At 53.9% G+C, this 18,885-nt stretch overlaps 1 protein-coding gene across 1 annotated transcript in view; it reads right to left on the minus strand.

Annotated features, from left to right (window-relative positions):
* Positions 1-18,885, minus strand: part of Man1c1 (mannosidase alpha class 1C member 1) — a 148,052-nt gene that overhangs the window by 31,905 nt on the left and 97,262 nt on the right. Inside the window, exons 3-4 of the mRNA XM_075944707.1 lie at positions 2,304-2,419; positions 500-580 (exon numbers count right to left, since the gene is read on the minus strand). Of these exons, the coding sequence (XP_075800822.1) occupies positions 500-580; positions 2,304-2,419 (197 nt within the window). The remainder of the gene's footprint in view (positions 1-499; positions 581-2,303; positions 2,420-18,885) is intronic.

Below are 18,885 nucleotides of genomic sequence, written 5' to 3' on the forward strand. Positions count from 1 at the left end.
TTTCAATTCCTTACACCCACACGGAGGCTCACAGGTACAACCACGGTTTCAGGGAATCCAATGCCTTCTGACTTTTGTGGGCACTGGATACCTATGTGGTACCCAGACAGCCATGCAGGTGAAACACTCACACACACTAAGAAAAATAAAAAACCGGAAGGCCCTGGGAGTGAGAAGCAGTGGCCTTTAGCTTTGTGGGTCTTGAGAGTTCACTTGTGAGCTGCCTAGCAGTTTGCTGGGGCAGGGCAGACAAGTGTGCGGGGCGGGCATGCGGGGCGAGCGTGCCGGTTCTCATGGACATGGTTCTAGTCTCAGAGAACTCCTCAGCTGCTCTGGGAGCCAATAGATCTGAGCAATGTGGAATCCTCACGGGGACTCCTGGCTAGTCTCTGCAGACCACACCGCCCCCCCCAACCACTGTGAAAGAAGAGGCGGGACTATGGTTTCTCTAAGACCCGCCCAGCCTGGACAGTCCTGGGGTCTCCAAGAACCAACTCACCTCTTCTCCTGTCAGGTAGTAGGCAGAGAGCAGTCCTCCGATGTAGCGGATGTTCACTTCAAACAAAGATGCTTCTCCACTCTGCAAGAAGGCACGGAGGAGACGGCAAAGATCCGGGTGAGCTCCCAGAGCTCTCCAGGCCCTGGACACAGGCCACATTGCTCCCTTTAACACACACCTGTGTCCTGCTCTGGGGACCCCAGCTGGCCAGGCCACAGCTCGGTTTTCACAGTAGAGGCCGAGAGGGGCCAGCACCTGCCTGGCAGTGGTTACTGTGCATTTAAGTGTTCCAAATAAACACCACCTTTGGCTCCCTTCCCCAGCCTCGCCAGAGGCCATTGGAGCAGTTACACCTGGCCCTGCTCCAAGGCGCTCCAGGACCTGTGCTGAGCTGCAGGAGAAACTTAGCCGGAAGAGAGGCAGAGCCGGAGTGAACCGAGGGAGGTCCTTCCCTGGGGCCGCAGAGCTGAGCAGGGCTGAGCAGGAGGCTGTGGGCAGACGTCTGTGTGAGAGCCGCCAGTCTCTGGGCTCCTTCACTCGGCCCTATTCCCTGGGCGTGCCAAACAGGTGTGGAGGCTTCATGCCAAGGACAGGGCCTTGCTAAATTCCCCACGTGAGCCATGTATACGGCTCTGTGACTTGAAACAGGCGTCTCTTTCCCCCTGGGGTTTCCTGCTACACAGAACAGGTCTGTCACTACCTTCCAGGCAGGGCTTGTTACAGAAGCTGTGGCAGGGTCTCACAAAGGCCCTGTTGCCACCTCCTTTGCCCCAGGTGCTCACTTCACCAGTTTTCTGCATCGTATTTTAAATTTTTATTTGTAATTCTGGGGATTCGATTGAAGGCTTAGGCGATTGCTTTATATCCCCAGCTTTCTTTTTTCTATACTTTTAGGCAGGGTCTCACTAAGTGGTCCAGGCTAGCCTTGAACTTGTGCTCAGCTGCCTCAGCCGCTAGAGTAGCTGGGATTCCAGGCCTGCACTACCAAGCCTGACTCAAGCTTTTGTGACTGACAGAAGCCATCGGTATCTGTTAATCTGGAGGATTTTTCCACCAGCAAAGGTGGGCAAAACTCAGTTCAGTTCCTTTCCGCTTCATAGCACTCTATGACGCCACCCCATTCTCCAGATGAAAAAGATAAGGCTTAAAGAGGTGACCCCCACCTTTCTTTTTTTCTGGAAACACTCTAACTTGCCCCAGCCTGTCTGAGTGTCCACAGCTCCCTGGTCCCCTGGGCAGGCCCATCCTCTGCCTGGAGGACCTGGAGGCCACCCAGGGGGACCAGGTGAGTCCTGAAAGATGCCCGTCTGCCTCTCTCCCATCACAGAAAAGGAGCAAGGGCGCTATACTCCCCTGGCCTCACAGACATCAGAAGCTGCAAAGGCCTCAGAGTGAGTCTAATAATTATAAAAATGGAGGGGAGGTGACTTTGCATTTGTGTTGACTTTGTGGGACCATAAAATCCTTGCTACAGCCCTCTGTCAGGGTCATCCTTCCTGTCTCGGTGAGGAGACTGAGGTTCATGGGGGCGGGAAGCCTTCCGCAGTTCTCCGGTCCAGTTCTCAGGTCCCCCAGGTCTCTTGCCTCTAAAAAAGCCACTTCCCTTCCTACTTCTTGCTGAGCAACACGCCCAAGGTGAGAAACGTGGGGAGGGGAGGGATGGCCCTGGCTGTCTCCCCTCACACCAGAGGACACCAGCTGGGAGAGCACCCCCCCCAAGGCTGCTCTATTGCATAGCCGCAGGCACAAGTATGCTGTCTGTAGAGCTGGAGACTGGCCGGTCTCCCCATGGCCGCCAACTCACCACGTTCAAGTGGAAGCTGTCTTGCACCCAGGTCTTGGCCTCTTGGAACTCCTCCTTCAGCTCCATGAGGTAGAGGGTGTCGAGGGAATCGATGATGGTTGCCCCACCGAGGCCACCTGTAGGCACAGAGAATTGCATGTGTGAGCTGGGGCCATTTTCATCCTTCTCATTTTCAGCTAGAAAAGTCACCCTTCCTCCAGGGTCCCCAGATACTTGGAGAACTCCAAGGCCCCAGCCACAGGGACTCCAGTAGCACCGGTGAGGGCCAGGATGGATCCATCACCCTCTCTGTTGTGGGAGGAAAGATGGAGGCCAGGTTGGGCCTTCCAGGACCACGGTCACTCCTTGGTCTCTGAGTGACTCAGTTCCAGGTAACACCTGCTCTGACCCATGTGGCACACACAGCTCCCAAGGCGCAGCCATTCCTGGGGCTCATTCATCCGATTTCTGCTTTATCCTGTGGAAAAATGCAGGTGCTCATGTATGGTTATGCAGAGAAAGACACTGCAGGACTGTGAACCCAGGGAGGATGTAGGCAAACTCCAAACCTGTGCCACAGACTGGAATATAGCACAGGGACATCCCCACACACTGGTGAGGTGGACTTGCGTTGATGAGCTTGGAAGAAAACCCGGGGTTCTCTTCAGTTAAAAAACAAACACAAACAAAAAAACCTCAGAGGTCCTAAGGCCAGACATTGTCTATCAAATAAAGAGGCAGGTATGGGTTATCTCCTTTCTTTTTTTTTTTTTAAAAAAAAAGAAAGCCAGGAGATGCCTGCACCCCAGTAAGGACAGACAGTGCCAAGTGGACTGAGAGGGTTTCTTAAGAGTACACAAAGTTGGGAAGAAGAGTGGTGGAGAAGATGGGGGAGGAACTGGAGGGGACAGGAAAGGGATGGGTTTGATCAAACATTATAGGCAGGTAGGAAATTCTCAAACAATGATAAAAGAAGATTAAAAAGTGAAAACAGAATGGGTGGTAGAGACGGTTCGGTGGGCGAAGAGGTGGCTATGCCTGTACTTCCAGCGCTGGGAAAGCGGACGCAGGCGGATCCCTGGAGCCCTATGGCCAGCCAGCCTAGCCTTGTCAGCGAGCCCCAGGCTTGTGAGACCCTGCGTCATACAATCTAAGACAGCCCTTGAGGAGTGGCAGTTGAGGCTGTGCTCTGGGTTCTACATACATGTGTACATGTGTGCACATATCCTCTCTCTCGCACAAAGCCAACGACAACTAGACAAAACTCCAAAAGCAGCAGGGCGGATCCACTTCACTGTAAAGAGAAAAGTGAACCGTCTCCACGCTGGAGACTGCAGGGGCTCGGAGCTTATCTCTAGGTGCTGGGGCAGAAATGTTTATTTCTTCTGGGTTATTTTATTGCTAGAGATTTATTTCCATTAAAAAGAAAAATGGGAAACAGTTTAGACAAAGAAACCAGACACATGTGCAACCCAAAAGTCCTCCAGTTCTTGCCTGTTCCAGTTCAATGAGTCCACAAAGAACAATCACCACTTGTCCCGCCACCCTGACGCTGGTCCTGGGCATGAAAACTGAGATAACTTGTCCCCGCCTTCATCACTGTTCAGCAAGGCAGGAGAGGACTAGGGAAAGACTCAGATGGTTGGGTACTGTCAGAGCCCGGAATGGGAAGGACTGGGGGGAGAGAGAGGGAAGGGTGAGCATGGTGACACCTGGAGAGCTTCCTGGAGCGGGGGGGGGGGGGGGGGAGTAAGAAGAGAAGGAGGAGGAGGAAGAGGCAGACTTTCGTCAATATCTTACAGCTAGAGTTACAGCCAGCAGCAAAGTCCTTTAGGGCCCAGAGTACTTTCATCCCTAAATTCCTCTAGAGAGACTGGTACCCAGATTCTTCTCAGATGTCTCAATTTGCAGACACTCAGGTACCATCTAGAAATGGTATTGATTTGGGTATGACCTAGGCAATTCTCCTGTGTACTCTATTTCATCCCAGACGAGTCACAAAACTTAGTCTCAGGTAAGTCCCTGTCACACCATATTATGAGAGGCTAGAGATAAAAATAAGATCATGTTTGGTATACACTTTCCCTCCAAATATTTTCCATTTGTGGCTGACTGAACCCAATCATGTGAAACCAAGGGAGGCAGAGAGCTCATAGCACAACCTTCAGGAGAATGGCTGTCTCCACTCTGCCGCTGCAGAAGCTGGGGGGTCAGGAGTCACAGGCTCTGCCCTCCTGAGCAGAACCCACTGAGTCTGGCCTGGCTTCGGGGCCTGCACGTTCAGCGTTCTGCGGCCTGTGTGTCCCTAATTGCTCACTGGTGTCTGTAACGCACATGGAGGATCCTGGACTGAACCACGGGCAGGCATGGTGTGATAAAAGGCACAGGCCAAGAAAGAACCAGAGAGGAATGGTGAGGGAGAGCTGGGACAAAGACAGAGCCAGAAGTGAAGGACATAGCTATCACCAGAAGGGAGGGCTGGCCACAGAGGACGGGATGTCACATGTCTGGGTGCTTAAACTGGACTGAAGCGAACTTGTGGAGTGTCGGCCCCTCCCACAACCACAAAGTCAGGCCAGCATGCCTTTCCTAGCTGCCTCCCCTCTGGGTATCCCCTCTGGGTGTCCCCCTCTGGGTGTCCTCTCTAGGTGTCCCCTCTAGCTGCCTCCTCTCTGGGTCCAGCAAGGCTACGGTGAAGACTTTCTCCCCTGGAGATGCTCAGGCTCCTTGGACTGCTGGTCTGGAGCCCAGCCCCCACTCTGCAGGGACTGGTGACCTGGGGCCCTGTCTAGTGTATCCCATGCAGGTTGCAAAGCTGGTGCTTTAAGGCCTGGAGTGACTCTGAGGTCCTGGTGGATCACCCTTTCATCTCACAGATACTAAGTCAGCTCAGGGGAGATGAGCTTCCGCCACCAGTGTGGCCTCTCAACTCTGGACAAAGGGACCTAAGCGCTCACCCATCTGGCAGCCAGCTACAAGCCGGAGCCAGGTGGAAGCTGAGTCCCTCCCTCCTGGGCACAGCAGTCTCTCCTTTCAGAACCCTGCCCTGGGTCACCTGTTTTCACCTCAATAGCCCTCTGTCTCTTGGGGCCCTGCAGGGAGAGCAATCAGTCAGGTCTCCTTATGACCAGCTGTCCCCATGTCACCTCAAGACACCTGATGTGGACACCTGAGTTTGTTGGTTTGAAGCTCTGGCTTCTTGGTTTGGTTGATCTCTCCCCCGCACCCACCCTGCACCTGGCTGGGCTGGGGTCCAGAAAGGCCCTCCATAGCCCAGGCCGCATGAAGACAAGGCCCTATCCCCAGTCCAACCCTATATGGCACCTGGACAGCTTTCAAAGGGAACAGAGGACACCCAGTAAAGAGGCCACGATCTATGTATTCCTAAAGATACAGCAGGGCTCAAAACAGCAGCCAGGACCTTTTCTGAGGCTGCAGCCATGGCGGGCTCTGCCTGGCTTCCTCTCCCAGCTCTCTGAGCTCTACCTTCACACAGGATAACCTCTCAGAGCAGGAGACAGCAAAAAATGCCTCAGAAAGAACAAAGGCCCCGGGAAATAGAAGAACTGACTCAAACCAGCATGAGCCACCAGCACACCTGTGAGCATCAAACTTATCTGTGAATGAAGGGAAGACCTCTGAGCGGGTCCCTGGGGAGCCATCTCGGGTCCCTGGGCATGAGCCACCTGCCATAAATTCGTCCGTCCTTGCTTAGGGAGCACTAAGTGCTTGATAAATCAGTTCACTACTTTTTCCTGGGGTCCCTTTGTCTCCCTTGAAACGACAGCCTGTCTAGGGTTGTGAAGTGTGGGAGACTCTCCTGGTCCTCCCTCCAGAGGAGGAAGGGGACATTGCCATCTCACTGTTCTGATGTTTGTCCCTGGAAAGAAACCTTCTCCAGAAGCCTCCATGGGCTAAGACGCTGGCCTGCTGCCCTGCTCCGTCTCTGTCTCCACTAGCCTGCGGACGGCGCAAGCTAGCTGGGCGTTCTGAGCCTCATTCTCCCCTTTGACATGGGACACTATGTAGGGGATCTGCCTTGTGGTACTGCCAGCTGCAATGGGAGACCATATACCAGCATCTGGGTCCTCACCTGACTGTGCTGGAAGCCCCTCTACAGTGTTTCAGACGGTCTTGGGTATCTCCTGCTTAGATCATCATGACCCCTGACCTCTATGTAGCAGCCTCCAGCACGGCTTCCGTTCTCATATGTGTCTTTCTAAGACCAGAGCCAGTGGTGTCTCTCCCCGGGTTCAGGAACCTGCTATGGCTCCCCAGTACCCAAACAGTAAGGCATGTTCACCCTGCCTTCACAGCGTTGAATGATTCTCCCCGTGTTGTGGAAGGATTATAGCTTGCACATTCTTTTTTCTTTCTTTCATTTTTTTTTGTTTTTTATTTTGTTTTTCAAGACAGGGTTTCTCAGTGGCTTTGGGGCCTGTCCTGGAACTAGCTCTTGTAGACCAGGCTGGTCTCGAACTCACAGAAATCCGCCTACCTCTGCCCTGGAGTGCAGGGATTAAAGGCAGGCACCACCACCGGCCAGCTAGCTTGCACATTCTTTAAGGCCTGCTTCCCACACAGTCTTCCCTGATTCTACTTGCGAACCTGTTCCCACTCAGAGCACGCTCACAGCATTCTCGTGGGCCATGCTCCCTCCACACACTGGAGGGCTTTAGTTTTCCCTCTGAACATCTGATGAATGTCGAAGGTCAAAGGTTCCTCTGTCTCTCTTGTCCCTCTTCCACTGAACCTTGTAGTTTTGCTTCCCAGCAGCCCTAAGGGGGCAAGAATCCCATACAAAGGGTCACCAGTCTTTCCTGTGGCCTCCTCATACGCCTCTGAGTTCGTAGCCTCTCTACCAACTCTTGTTCCCGTCCCCCTGTGGCAGTCTAGTGCCCACCTTGCAGGCCCTCCTTGGCATCGCTCTGATGCCCATCCCCTGGTATGAAATCATGCCTTCTGCTATGTCCTCTGAGAAGCCTTCCCTGGCATGCCTGGCACAAGGGCTCTCATCCCTGTTAGTTCTGAGGGAACCATCCACGTCTGTTCTTCCACAATAGTTGGAACCCTAGTCTTCAGGGAGTTGTCCCTGTACCGCCCGCCTGTACTACATGACAGTACGGTACTACTCCTCTATTGTGGCGCCTGTACTACAGGACCATTTGCGAGCTGGGCAAGGGCCTGGAGATTTAAACACACAAAGACACACAGGCAGAGACACAGGTCATCCTTGAAACAGGAATGCCCCAAGAATGCCCCCTTTATTGTATCCAGGGGCAGCTTATATAGGGATCCTTAACTGATAGCCACGCCCCAGCCAAACCCACCAGAAACCATTCCCCTGCCATCAGGAACTCCTGAGGGTCTCGTGCTCAGAGCAGCTGCAAGCATAACATGTTGTTTACAAGAAATTCAGGATCTGGGGGTTCACAGCTCCCAACATGTCCCCAAAAATCAGCTGCTGGGGGACGGTGAGAAGGCAGGAGACAGGAAGCCACAGATGTTCCTATGGCCTTTTCCTGACTCCATCCTGGGCTTAGACGGGGGAAGGGGGAAGGGGCATGGATGACATGGGGTACAACTCTCCCTCTTGCTTCTCTCCCTATGATGGCTGATTCCTAGTCACCTTTACTGACTCCTCACTGCCTTCCAGCTCCATACCCTGGGTTGTCTGAGATTCAGTCTGGACCTGTTCCTGTCCACATGTTTGGGACCCCAGGTTTAGATTTCCTGCCAGGACCTTGTCCCTCATGTTTCTGGAGATTGCAGGCACTATCTCCTATGAACACTCTGGAAGCTTCCTGCTCCTCCTTCCAAAAGGACCCTCAGCCTCTGTGCTCGCTCCCCCATAGCCAACCCCTGCTCTCTCCGGGGCAGCCCTATTCTGCAGCATAACCCAAGCTACAAGCCCCTAGGCTTCTTCTCCTGTCCATCCCTCTTCCCTGCCTGTCTGTCCTCTACGAGGCCAGAGGGAGCCAAGACACTGACCGGAGGGTGGCTCAGGCTCTAAAGTATTTAGCACACAAGCATGAACGAGGGCATATCTTATTCCTGGAATCATATCTCGATTCCAGGATAACCTGATTTACATCCTCAGAACTCAAGAAAAAAGCAGGGTATGGGACTGGCCAGATGGCCCTGTGGGTAAAGGTGCTTCCCAGCAGGCCCGATGACTGAGTTTGGTCTTCAGGACCTACCTGGTAGCCGAGAGAAGTGACTCCTGTGTTGTAGGAGGGCTGTTCGTTTGTTCTCTACTGCTCAGCCCCAAAATAATCACACAGAAACCATATTATTTGCAATGTTATTTGGCCAATAGCTTAAGTGTATTTCTGGCTAACTGATATCTTAAATTAAACCATCCCCATTAATCTGGGTATTGCCATGAGGCTGCGGCTTACTGGGTAAAGTTCCAGCTTCTGTCTCTGACAGGGATACATGGCTTCTCCTCACTCTACCTTCTTTCTCCCAGCATTCAGTTTAGTTTTCCCCACCTACCTCTGTTCTGCCCTGCTATAGGCTCAAACCAGCTTCTTTATCCATTAACCAATAAAAGCAATACATATACAGAAGGTCCTCCCACACCACTCCTGCAACTTGTCCTTTGAAACCCCCCCAAATATATGCACACAAAATAAATAAATGTAATAATAAAAAAGCCTCAGGTGGCATGTCTTTACAATCCCTGTGCTGGGGAGACTTAGGGTTAACCTTTACTCTTGCTAGATGTGTAGCATATAGCTTTTGTCCCAAGCATTTGGAAGGGAGATGAAGATGAATCTCTGTGAATTCAAGACCAGCCTGGTCTACATGAGTTCCAGGGATACATAGTGAGGTCTTATTTAAAAAAAAACACAACACAAAAAACCCTTGACATTCCTGTGGAACAATGGAGACAGGAGGACCCTTAAGGCTCAATGGAGAGTCAGTCTACGCTAATCAATGAACTCCAGGCCAATGAGAGACCAGGTCTCAGGAACCAAGGCGGACAGCACCTGAAGAGGATGGACACTCAGGGTCACCCTGGCCTCCATAGGTATGCACACTCCGCCTTGCACAGCTTCCTCCTGAGAGAAGGCACGGTGAGAACCTCAGGCTCCAACACCCCCTCCCAGGGCTGCCTCCCCAGAGCCTCTCGCCCAGCCTGTGTCTCTACCGACTCTGCCATACAATAATGACTTTTTTATGTGATGTTATATTAACAGAGAGAAATGGGCCAGGGTGGGCAACTCTAGCTCCGGGAAGAACATTTAGTAGGGAAAAAAATGACCCAAGGCCTAGCCTATTACGGCGTCTCCCCAGAGCCACACACTAATGGCTGCGTTTAATTTAATGATACAATCCGCAGAGACGTCTCTTGATCTCAAGTGAAACAACACGTGCGCCTTTTCTTGGCTGCCACGGAGAGCCGGGTGGCTGTGTGCGCCAGGCTGTAATTTTATAGATTGAGGCAAAGGCGCTGCCCACCCACGGGAATGAGGCTCTCCGGGATATTGAGGGATACTGACACTCCGTCCGTGGCTCTACACCAACGCCTGGGCAGGACAGGTAATGACCTGGACCAGTGTAATAAAGGAGGGCAGGATATGCTGGTCTCCAGGCAGAAGCCGACTGGCACCTCTCTCCCCTGCATCTGTGGGGGACGGTGCCATATCACGGGGGAGCCCAAGACATTCGCCAGGAGGCCACGCACATTCGTCCCGACAGTCTCACAGACTGACAGTCTCATCAGAGACCCGCTAACAACTGCCGTGGACTCCAGACGCACCAATAGAAAGCTCCACGTCCAAGCCTCCCCCACTGAGTGCCTGCACACAGCTACAGAAGAGTCAAGCCTGTGGAGCCCACTGAGAATGCCCGACCTGTCTAATCGTAGAGCCTCAGCAAATACCTGCTCAGAGCACTAAACCCGGGAGCAGCCCAGGCGCCTAGAAAGCCCACCCCACGCCCTTCTAGGAAGATCTGTGAAAGCCGCACATGCCCCACCCCCACCCCGACCTCTCCACAAACATACTGTACACTGTTGAAAACCACTGTCCTGCAGGACGAGGCCAACCGGCTGCACGCAGGCCCCTGGCCCTCCTGCTGTGGCTTCCTGGGGGTTGAGAGCACAGGAACAAGCCAGCCACCCAGGAGCCTTTCCATCCCTATGTGGCCTAGGTTTTTTTCCCCATCCTGGAATGTTTATGATGCCGTTTCCTGGGTCACTCGAATTGCACTCAGAGTCTGTTTCCAGGCAAAGGCTTCTTGGGGCCTCTCTGAGGAAAAGCATTATTAGGAGCTATTCCCGGAATCCAGAATGCTCGCTAGAAGCTGAGTAACACAAGGCTCTTTACTCAGTCTGACCTGCCCACGCCGCTGACCTACTTAAAAGCTCCATTCCTCCTGCTCCCTACGGTCAAACGCCTGATGCACTGAGCAAGATGCAGTCCAGGCCTCACGGACCCTGCCCAGTGCCTGTTACCCCCTCTGCAAGTGATGCCCTGCCCCACCACAGAGCACCAGCTGTGCCCTGGGTCCCCCACGGGCAGTCACTAGCACAGGTCTCTGTGCTTGGGATGCCTTTTGCTAGGGTCCCAAGGTGTCCCCACATCTTAGGAACATAAATTTAAATGCAACAGTGTTGCAGATGGGACCTAGGAGACACAGAGTTCCCCGGGGCTCTGTTCACAGGGCAAAAGGATACTGTTATCAGAGGAGTGGGCTGGGTATCACAGGCAGGGGTCTTGGTCAGCGGATGAGCTTGGCCTCCTTCCTCTCTGCTGCTCTTCTGCCTCCCACTATGGGGTGACATGAGGGCTGCGCGATGCCCTCAGATCCTGGTCTGGGGTTGACGCCCCAGAAAATGCTGTCCATGAAGCGTGAAACCTGACAGACACCCATGGCCGGCATGACCTCACCGAAGCTGGCCCTCTCTGTGCTCACTTCGAGCCAGGCACCGCAGCGCTACACAGGGCTCTCTTAAGCCTCGTGACAGTTCTCGTAATGCTATCCTCTCACAGATGAGGATCAGGGCTTAGCGGATTAAGTCACTTGCTCAAGATTCATCCATCCAGCCCAAGTCTGTTTTCTGGGTGCAGGGGCCTGGCACAGGAGTGCTGTGGGGAGAGAGGGACTGAGGTCCAGGCATCAAGGTCCTGGGAAAAGGTTGGGTGACTTTGCGGGGGCACACACTTCCTCAGCCCAGGCAGGGCACCAACGACACGCCACAGCAAGACATGCAGCCTGGCTTGATTAACCAGTAATGAATGGTGCTTACTCACTGGAGTGTGACCCCAAAACTGCTGCATCACATAAAAGCCCCACCCCACCTAATCTCCCTTTATACGAGTAGTGCTTTCGGACCACACATACCGTACTGAGGCAGGGTTACAGGCCACCAGGAGCAGGGGCGGAGCTCCACAGCACAGGGGAAGAGGGTAGCTGAGTGATGGATGCATTTGAAAGTGGCGGGGTGGGGGGGGGACTTTGGTCAGGAAGAGCTGTGTCGCTCTGATCAGAGCTGGCAGGCACACACAGGGCAGAGAGGGGGGTGTGGTAGGAGGAATGTACACTGCATAGCTGGGAGAGAGTAAATCTTAGCAGGTTCATGGAACAGGGGGAGGTAGCCGGCACCGAGGGCGAGGCGGGGTGGGTGGGGTGGGGAGCAGCAGGTGGAGAGGGGGTCAGGCTCGGGCTATACAGGGCCGTGGGACTAAGGGATGGGGGTCTGGCTAGCTTAGGACCATATCTGATGAGCTGCTGTGTGAAGAGTGGTCTGGAGGGGGCCCAGAGATCATCTTAGGGAAAGCTATGATCTGAGTCTGAGGTGTACCCAATAGTCACTTAGGGATGCGCGCGTGCGTGTGTGTGTGTGTGTGTGTGTGTGTGTGTGTGTACGCGTGCGTGCATGTGCGTGTGTGTGTGTGTGTGTACGCGTGCGTGCGTGCGTGTGTGTGTGTGTGTGTGTGTACTGGCAGGAAGAACTTAAGCTTTAAGGACCCCCACCCTCCTACAGATCTAGGTGGAGTTAGCCAACTGCCCCTCTCTGCCCTGCTAAGAGAGCCTCCATCTGTCTGTAACAGCAACGTCTCCCCATCCCAGGGCAGTTATAGCCCCTGCCTGGTATACATTGTGGCCACACAGAGCTAAGCACTGATCACTATCTCTATGCATCCTCTTACTTGATGGGCCAGAGCCAGGAGATACAGATGTGTGGCTCTGATAACCAGATGAATATTTATTAGATCACAGAGAGGCCTCATTCACCCCCAAGACACACATGGGAATGGCAGAGCAGTGCGGGGTTAAGTGGGTGGGAGCCTGGCTCGGAGCTGCGTCCCTGGGATGAATGGTCCTTCCAGCCACAGAAAAGGGGCAGAACTCTGGAGACGCCAAGCAAGTCTTCCTCAGTTTCCTTGTCTGTATAATAGGAGCAATTACACCTGTTAAGGCTGCCCTGGGGGCTGGAGAACTCACAAAAGGAGGGCTGTAGTAGCTATCCTGGAACCCAGGAGCACTTCCTACTGGGCGCTACAGTCACTCCTGTATGCAGTGCTGGGGACAGAACGCAGGTCCTCTCGCACGCTGGCACCCTACCCCTGAGGGGCACCCCGAGCCTTGACAGCACAGCCGCAAGCTTCCTGACAAGCTGGTAAGAGGCCGTGGTTACAGATAAGGAAAAGAGACTTAGAGTCAGCTAAATGTCCCAGAGCGGTGAGCGGGAGCCAGGGTCTGCCCCAGACACCTCTTGTCACCACTGTGCAGACGGTCCTTGGTACAGAGGGTCAAGGGCGCTTCTCTGCAACCTGGTGTTTTTTTCCTATCCGGAGCTCCAGCGCTGTCCCTTGGCTGGCACTGTCTGTGTGTAAGGAACCTGCTGTCTCTCTTCCTGGAGGCATGGGGCCCCTCATCACAGTACGGAGACCCCAGCTTGCACGACTTTCTATAGGCTCCTTCAGGCTGATGTCTCCCCACGCTTCCCTATGTCCTATAGTGCACTGTCTGACCCAGATGGGCTTGCAGGAGGCGCTGTTTCCCTGATGTGGGATCTGGGGAGGCAGAGGTCTTGAAGCCCTGTTACATATCTCCAAACCATCAAAGACCCAGGAGAATGCTGGCTCCACAGTAGGTTCTGAGTCAAGAGTACAGAGTAAGCCCACAGAACAGACCAAGAAGCAAGCGTGACCAGCATCTGGAGCAGTTGGCCCCAGCACTGAGAGAAGAGGCAGAGAGAGACCCAGTGGACAGCCCTGGGCTTTGCCTTTCTTGGATCGCAGAGCCTTGAAGTAAAACGCACCCTCTCCTTCTCCATTTCTCCCTTCTGAGACAGGGTCTCACTATGTATCCCCTGGCTGGCTTTGAACTCAGAGATTGACCTGCCTCTGGGATGAAAGACTCTTTAACACAGTGTCCACCACCAAACTGACCCTCACTGCAGGACAGACCTAGGATAGTTGATACAGACAGGGAGGTCAGTAAATATTCTCCTCATTACCAGCCATGTGTCTCCCGTCACCTGATTCATCCTGTGAAATAGAACTCTGGTTCATTACCGCAGCAAATGGTCATCCCAGGTGGGGACAGCATGTGGTGCGTAGAGGGTGCCTGCCAGTCACCTTGGGTTCCTTAGAAATGCCAGCAATAATGGGTTAAATCTCTCTCTCTCTCTCTCTCTCTCTCTCTCTCTCTCTCTCTCTCTCTCCATATATATATATGTACACACATATATATACACACATATATACACAAACGCGTGTGTTTCTCTCTATATATGTTTGTCTCTCTATGTTTCTCTATATATGCCTCTCTGTGTGTGTGTGTGTATTTCTAGTAAAACAAAATTAAGCCTTGGCTCTAGGGTTTAGCAGCTGTGTGGCCAGATCAAATGACTTAACCCCCTGAGGCAGCAGTAGTGAGCCTGACTCCATCGGAGGACCAGCAGTATCCACTTGGGATGTGCGGGGCGGGGGGGGGGGGGGGCTACCTGCAGACTCTTCAGAAGAGGAAGCTGGGCAGGCCCCTCCTGTAAGTCCAGCTCACCCTCTCACAGCAAACCCAAGCTCATGCTGGTGCCTGAACAGCTTTCTGGATGCCAAAGGGCTTTAGGCTGGGGGAGGGGGGCGGTCACAGATGCAGCAAGAGCCTGGGAGCCTGCTCTGCTTCCCGGTGTGCACAGAGCGACCTAATGGAGGGAGGGTGTCTCGGGTGTCTCGGCTACCCTAGATAGAGCGATTCTCAACAGTCAAAGCCATGAGTATTTGTCACGCTTGGCACTGGAGGTGGGAACGGTGGAGGAAATGACACAGATCTGATTTGGCAGCACAGAGTTTTAGAAATATATGGTAATCTGTTTTTGCCAGTCAACGAGAGGCTTAGCTCAAGTCATTAAGACACCATCGGAAATAATCAAGCACAGAGAAGCAGGGCGCTGCCCCCCAGATCATCTTCAGATGCTCCAGGGTAACTTGCAAAAACCATCAACGAGCCAGGAGAGGATTATGGCAGATGTGATCTGTGGAGTTTCTGGGCCTGGTCTGTCTCAGGGGGTGAAGGATTTGAGAGATAATCACCACCCAGACTGAGGTGGCAGAGACGGTGAGCCCCTGAGGGATGGTGTCCACGATGGCTTGCGCCTGACCCCTTCCCACAGCTGCTTTCTCAGGTAAGACGCTAACGTCTAGGAAAGGCATAGTGGGCGCCCCCAGTGACAGGTGGTGGGAAGAGGTGGGACACTTACTCCACGGTCAGGGCTCTGCCCTGGTCTGGGACTTTGCCCCTGTTCTAGGTACTTATATGACTTCCTGCATTCCCCGGGGGGCGGGGGGGGGAGGCGGCTCTAGTTCTCCATCTATGAAGTGGGCTGGACAGCAAAGGAGTTTACTACCTCGGAACAGCTACCACAGCACCAGCTCCTCAGGCAGCCCTTGACATACGCCTGGCTGAGCAGCCGCCCGAAACAGGAAGCCTGGGACGACCTTGGACATGGATGAAGAAGAAAGAGCAGACAACTGCAGAGTGGCAAGTTGGAGGACGGCCATCCCAGGCAGACCCCAGCATATGCAAAGGTCCTGAGGTGATCACTTAAGAGAGTGTGTTTGGGAGGGGGCTGGAGATCCCTGGACATGGATGCAGGCTGAGGGTCTCTCTCAGACTCGGAGGTAAAGACAAGGTTGGAATGTGAGGTCTGGCTGCAGGGTGGACTAGGGGAGGACTAGGGGCACTGGGAGGGGGTGCAGAGACAGCAGGCACGGTGACTTCGGGCTCTTTGCAGGATCCAGAACCACACGGCATTGTCCCCTCCCAGCTCTCAACCGTACTGTGTGCTGCTCATAGGTACTAAGAACATTCCAGCGTTCCTAGATGTTGCTGAAAAAGGCCCTCTCAGGAACTCGTCCCTGGGGTAGAGCAGAGGGGAGATGCCGTGACATGGACGGGACCCGCGCTTCAGTCTGCGGTTCAGCGGGACCTGGGTCTGTTCTGCTCAAGTGAATGTGGGCATGAGTTCCATATGTCACCAGGAGCCCTGGTCCAGAAAATCCTCCAAAGCCAGGGTGACCACGGGAATCACCAGGGTACTTCCAACACCCCGAGTCCCTAAGAGCCTGTGAGCAGCAGCACAGACACCCCCTCCTCCATTGACTAGCCTTCACTTGAGGGAGAGTCAATAAATGGCTATTGTCTTCATGTCCTGTGGGTTCTGGTTTGACCTGTTATAGCAGCTAGCCTGATCTTAAACACATGTGCCCACTAATGGCCTGGCCTCAGACACCTGCCTGCACCTCTCAGTTTTGCCCTGCCCGACCTCTGTGAAGGCTCCATGGGGCTCCGTGTACAAGAGGTACCTTGTGGGGAGGGCAAGACTAGAGGCCTGCCCATGCCTGTCACTGAGATTTTTGGCCTGGGTCTCTGTGAACCTTAGGCTGCTGAACGGGACTGAGCATGCTCCCTGAAAGCAGGGTTTAGCCACGGCTGAGGTAGCTCTGGAAGAGAGGGAAGAGGAGTCCAGGCCCTGCTGGTCCTGACCCAGAGGGAGACTCACTCCAGGCATCAGTCCTATCTCTCATCAGACCTGAGAGGAAGCTAAGGCTCCCAGGGTGGAGGGGGTGGCAGGGGGCGGGGCGGACTGTGATGGGAAGGCTGGGCAGACTTCCACTGCAGGTTGCTCCCCTGGGAAGGAGAGGGCCCAGTTCCCCTGGATAGCTTCTCAGCCTCTCACCGCTCATGAGCAGGAAATCAGCCTCCCTGCCAGGAAGATGCTCGGCTGATTTTTAGGCATGTCGGGCAGACTGTGTTATCTAAACCTGTCATGTCTTCTTGAGGCCCCCAAACACTCCGCTGCACCCTCTGCCAGGCTCTGATCCACACAAGCACGCCGCCTGCACGAATCAGCGCTGAGCCAGCACGGGAGGCTGGATAAAATCTGCCTACATGGTGGCTGAGGCTCAGCTCAGCCTGACCTCGGATCTGGAGCATCCCACTCCAGCTCAGGAGTGCTATGGCCCTGCAGACAGGTGACAACTGCCTCCTACTGCAGGAGAGTTCTGCAGGACCCAGGGCCACCCCTTGTCATTTTGATGCTCCAGCTTGGAGCAGAGTTGAGAATGCTTCACTTTGCCCCTCGAGCCCGGGGTTGGGAACCAGGCCACCTCATCACACACAAGGGCACCCCCTGACCCACTCATCAGCAGGGCAGACGCCCGCCTCCACCCACTTGCTCTCCTTTCCCTCAGTCCCACTCACTGGCTCTATCTGGTGACATTTAAGGGGTCCTCGTTCTGCTCATGGGAATGAAAGTCATTGGGATCCTGGACCACAGCAAGGGTTTCACACAGTAATTAATTAGCGTAATTATTATGATCCCTAATTTACAGAGGAGGAAATTGAGACTTGTGGAAGTTAAACGACAGCCAGTTTACTCAGTGGTCATCTGGCCCAGGTCTAGCAACTTCCACAATGGTTGCCACCATCTGTGTAATGACCCCTACCCAGACACAGGACACGGAAAATGGTTTCTCTCAGTCCTCAGCAATTTACAACATGGATTGTTACGGTGCCTCCACGTCCAGACGGCAGGTTCAGAGAGGCTTAGCAACTCGTCCAACACTGCACAGAAAACCTGGGGCTGCTGTCGACTTAATGACAATACAAGGGTCTCCTCCAGGGTCAGTGACCTCTCCACTACCACTGCCAGATCCTTAAGCCAACCTAACTACCTAACTCGACTCTAAATCCCCGGATACCCACAGTAAGCGTAGCTCTCACCCGTTTCCAACGAGCCTCTTTCTGCGGTGTACAGAGACCATCACAGAAGGCCACAACTGGTCAAAATACAGAGAAGAGCTGACCAGGGGTGTCCAGCCCCAGGTGGCATATCTACAACACCACCCCTGCACCTGATACTCAGGGAACACTTTTGACAGAGGGATCAAACAAATCATAAGAGTCACTGGACATCAGCAGAGCGAGAGTCTTCTATATGACAGGAGAGCTGGACCCATGGAATATCGACAACATGGCTGCCTGATGGAGACCTACACAAGACAGCACCAGCTGACACGCCAACGTGAAACACAGCCCAACCCCTAGATGAGGAGCTGCGGGGAAGCAATGGCGGCAGAGAGAGGGAGAACCAATCCTCTCCAGGGATGAGCCCACTGATGGGGCTGTGACCCACAGGTTGAGAACCACTGACAGGACTGCCTCCTCTGTGGGTTCAGTCATCCTTGGCTGAAGGTTCGGGTGGCTAAATGGTTAAGGTGAACAGGATCTGGGGGTACAGGAGTGATACTCAACCTTTCCTTGACCTGGGGAGAGGGGAGCCCTGTCCTCCAGCAGGTGTAGGAGCCACCTGGCTAGTATCCTCTCCAGCCCACGGGAGCCCAGCCAAGCTTCTGTGTTGGCTGCGATTCACGTATCTGAGGCCCAGTGCTCTCCAAGACTGGCCGGCTGGGGCTGCCCCAGTCACTGGAACTCCAGCTGTGATGAGGGCTAGGCCACGGCCCCATCGTAGAGGTCACAACCTAGAGACTGCTCTCAGTGGCCTCCGAAAGGGCCTTTGTGGTTCACCCTGCCTAGCAGGTCAGCACTCCACCCCTTCTATCGTGGACAGCTGCTTTAGTTTGCCCAGATTCTCTCCTGAACTCTGATTCTCCAGCTCAGATGGTCACACTGACTCTTTCCGATGACCCTGGATCTGTCCCCTGTCTCAGATGGCTCAGAGTCTCCTCAAAAGCCACTCAACTTAAACTTCTATTAAACAAGCATTTTGAGAGATTCCTCGAAAAGTGTCAAGGGGGACAAAGTCAGGGGGAAGAGGGTCAAGACAGATGGTATGTTCTGGAAGGCTTGCTGTGGTCTCTGAGGGCCTGGGCATTTTTCCCAAGTCCCTCCTGTGGGACTTCAGGGTCTCCCTAAAGCTTTGCCATCCTCTGTCCATTCCTGGAAGCTCAGCTGAGTGTTGCCAATTCTGTGAAGTCCCCAGGAGTGACATCCATAACTGCTTCTCCAGGTTCCCACCACATTGACTGATGCTCAGGGCAAGGCCACGGCCAGTTCATCTCTGCATCCTGGCCTATGCTGCCTGCAGAATGAATGAGCCTCGCCTGGGCTCAGAGGTTCCTCT

This window comes from Microtus pennsylvanicus, chromosome 13 (genome assembly GCF_037038515.1).
Source record: "Microtus pennsylvanicus isolate mMicPen1 chromosome 13, mMicPen1.hap1, whole genome shotgun sequence".
Classification (NCBI taxonomy): Eukaryota; Metazoa; Chordata; class Mammalia; order Rodentia; family Cricetidae; genus Microtus; species Microtus pennsylvanicus.